The 1,155-nt window shown below is 43.7% G+C and overlaps 1 protein-coding gene across 1 annotated transcript in view; it reads right to left on the bottom strand.

Moving 5' to 3' along the window:
- The window catches only part of IYD (iodotyrosine deiodinase), a 24,380-nt gene that overhangs the window by 5,191 nt on the left and 18,034 nt on the right, over positions 1-1,155 (bottom strand). Inside the window, exon 4 of the mRNA XM_006872071.1 lies at positions 490-646. Coding sequence (XP_006872133.1) covers positions 490-646 — 157 coding nt within the window. The remainder of the gene's footprint in view (positions 1-489; positions 647-1,155) is intronic.

Genomic DNA, 1,155 nt, shown 5'->3' with positions numbered 1-1,155 from the left:
CCCACTCTGTCCACCCCTGGTAACCTCTAAGTTTACAGCCCGATTCATAACCACTACGCTACCAGAGCTCCTTAGCTAATGTATACTGAATATTTTTTCAAGCACAGGGATGTGTTTCCAATAGAATGTAAATTCAACGTCTCAGAACAGGAGTTCCGTGAGAGAAGTCTCTTGAAGCCTGTGTTTACTAAGAGAACAAACATACGGATGACCTCTGTCTGTCCTTGTGACTCAAAGGATCTAAAATCCCCATGTGTGCCCACCAGAACCCTGGAAGCTTCATTTTGATGCAGGTGAAGACACACGCAATGACAATTTTCCTGACCAAGAGACTCAGGTTTCCAGAGTCTGTTTGGGCATCATGTTAGTTTACTGAGGAGTTCAACTTTCATTCCACAAGTTCCAGAAGCCCAGCTGGCATGTCTGACTGTGTCCACCTTTGTCCCCCAGCCTCTCTTGTCTCCCTTGGGCCTGCTGAAAGGGCCTTACCTGCAGGGCAGCCAGGAGGAAGCCGCATGCGATGGACACACTGACCTCGTTATAGTAGTGAGTCTTCCTTTTACCACTTGCAGTGAAACCATGAACTTGTTTGAAAATGAGAATCAATATAGGGGCTGAGTCCAAGTACTCTTTAATCCAATTGGTTCTGGGGAGAAACGGAGATTCAAGAGGTCATTGTTTCCTGGTGGCTTTTGTCCCTTCCACATTTTTTTTTTAAATGACCTTTGTATATGCCTGTTGAAATAAAAAACACACTTTCTTGTTGTGTTGTTTTGTTTTACGTTCACATTGGAAAAGACCAGAAGCGTGTGTGTTAGTGTGTTAATTAGGCCAGAAAATTGTTGTGCAGGGAAGATGCCATCTGAGAAATCTTAGGTAACAATTTAGACCGCTGCCTAACATTCCAACTTCTGGAACTAAATGGGCTTTGCTCAGGGGTTGTAGTGGTTAAAATTTCAGGGTATCCTAGAGGCAAGGTATACACCCACACAAATGGAGTTTCCACTCACGGGGGAAAAATGCACTGCTTGCTGAGTGACTTACTTCTCCTTCAGCACTTAAAGAAAAAAGCAAGATGTGAGTTTCTCAGCATTTGTTATTGAAAGAGAATGCTTTGCCTTTAAAGAAGGGTCTGAAAAGGAGAAAGTGGGTGGT

Source organism: Chrysochloris asiatica, unplaced genomic scaffold (assembly GCF_000296735.1).
Source record: "Chrysochloris asiatica unplaced genomic scaffold, ChrAsi1.0 scaffold00182, whole genome shotgun sequence".
Taxonomy (NCBI): Eukaryota; Metazoa; Chordata; class Mammalia; order Afrosoricida; family Chrysochloridae; genus Chrysochloris; species Chrysochloris asiatica.
The sequence above is the reverse complement of the archived record's forward strand: the minus strand, read 5'-3'. Positions and strand labels throughout refer to the sequence as shown.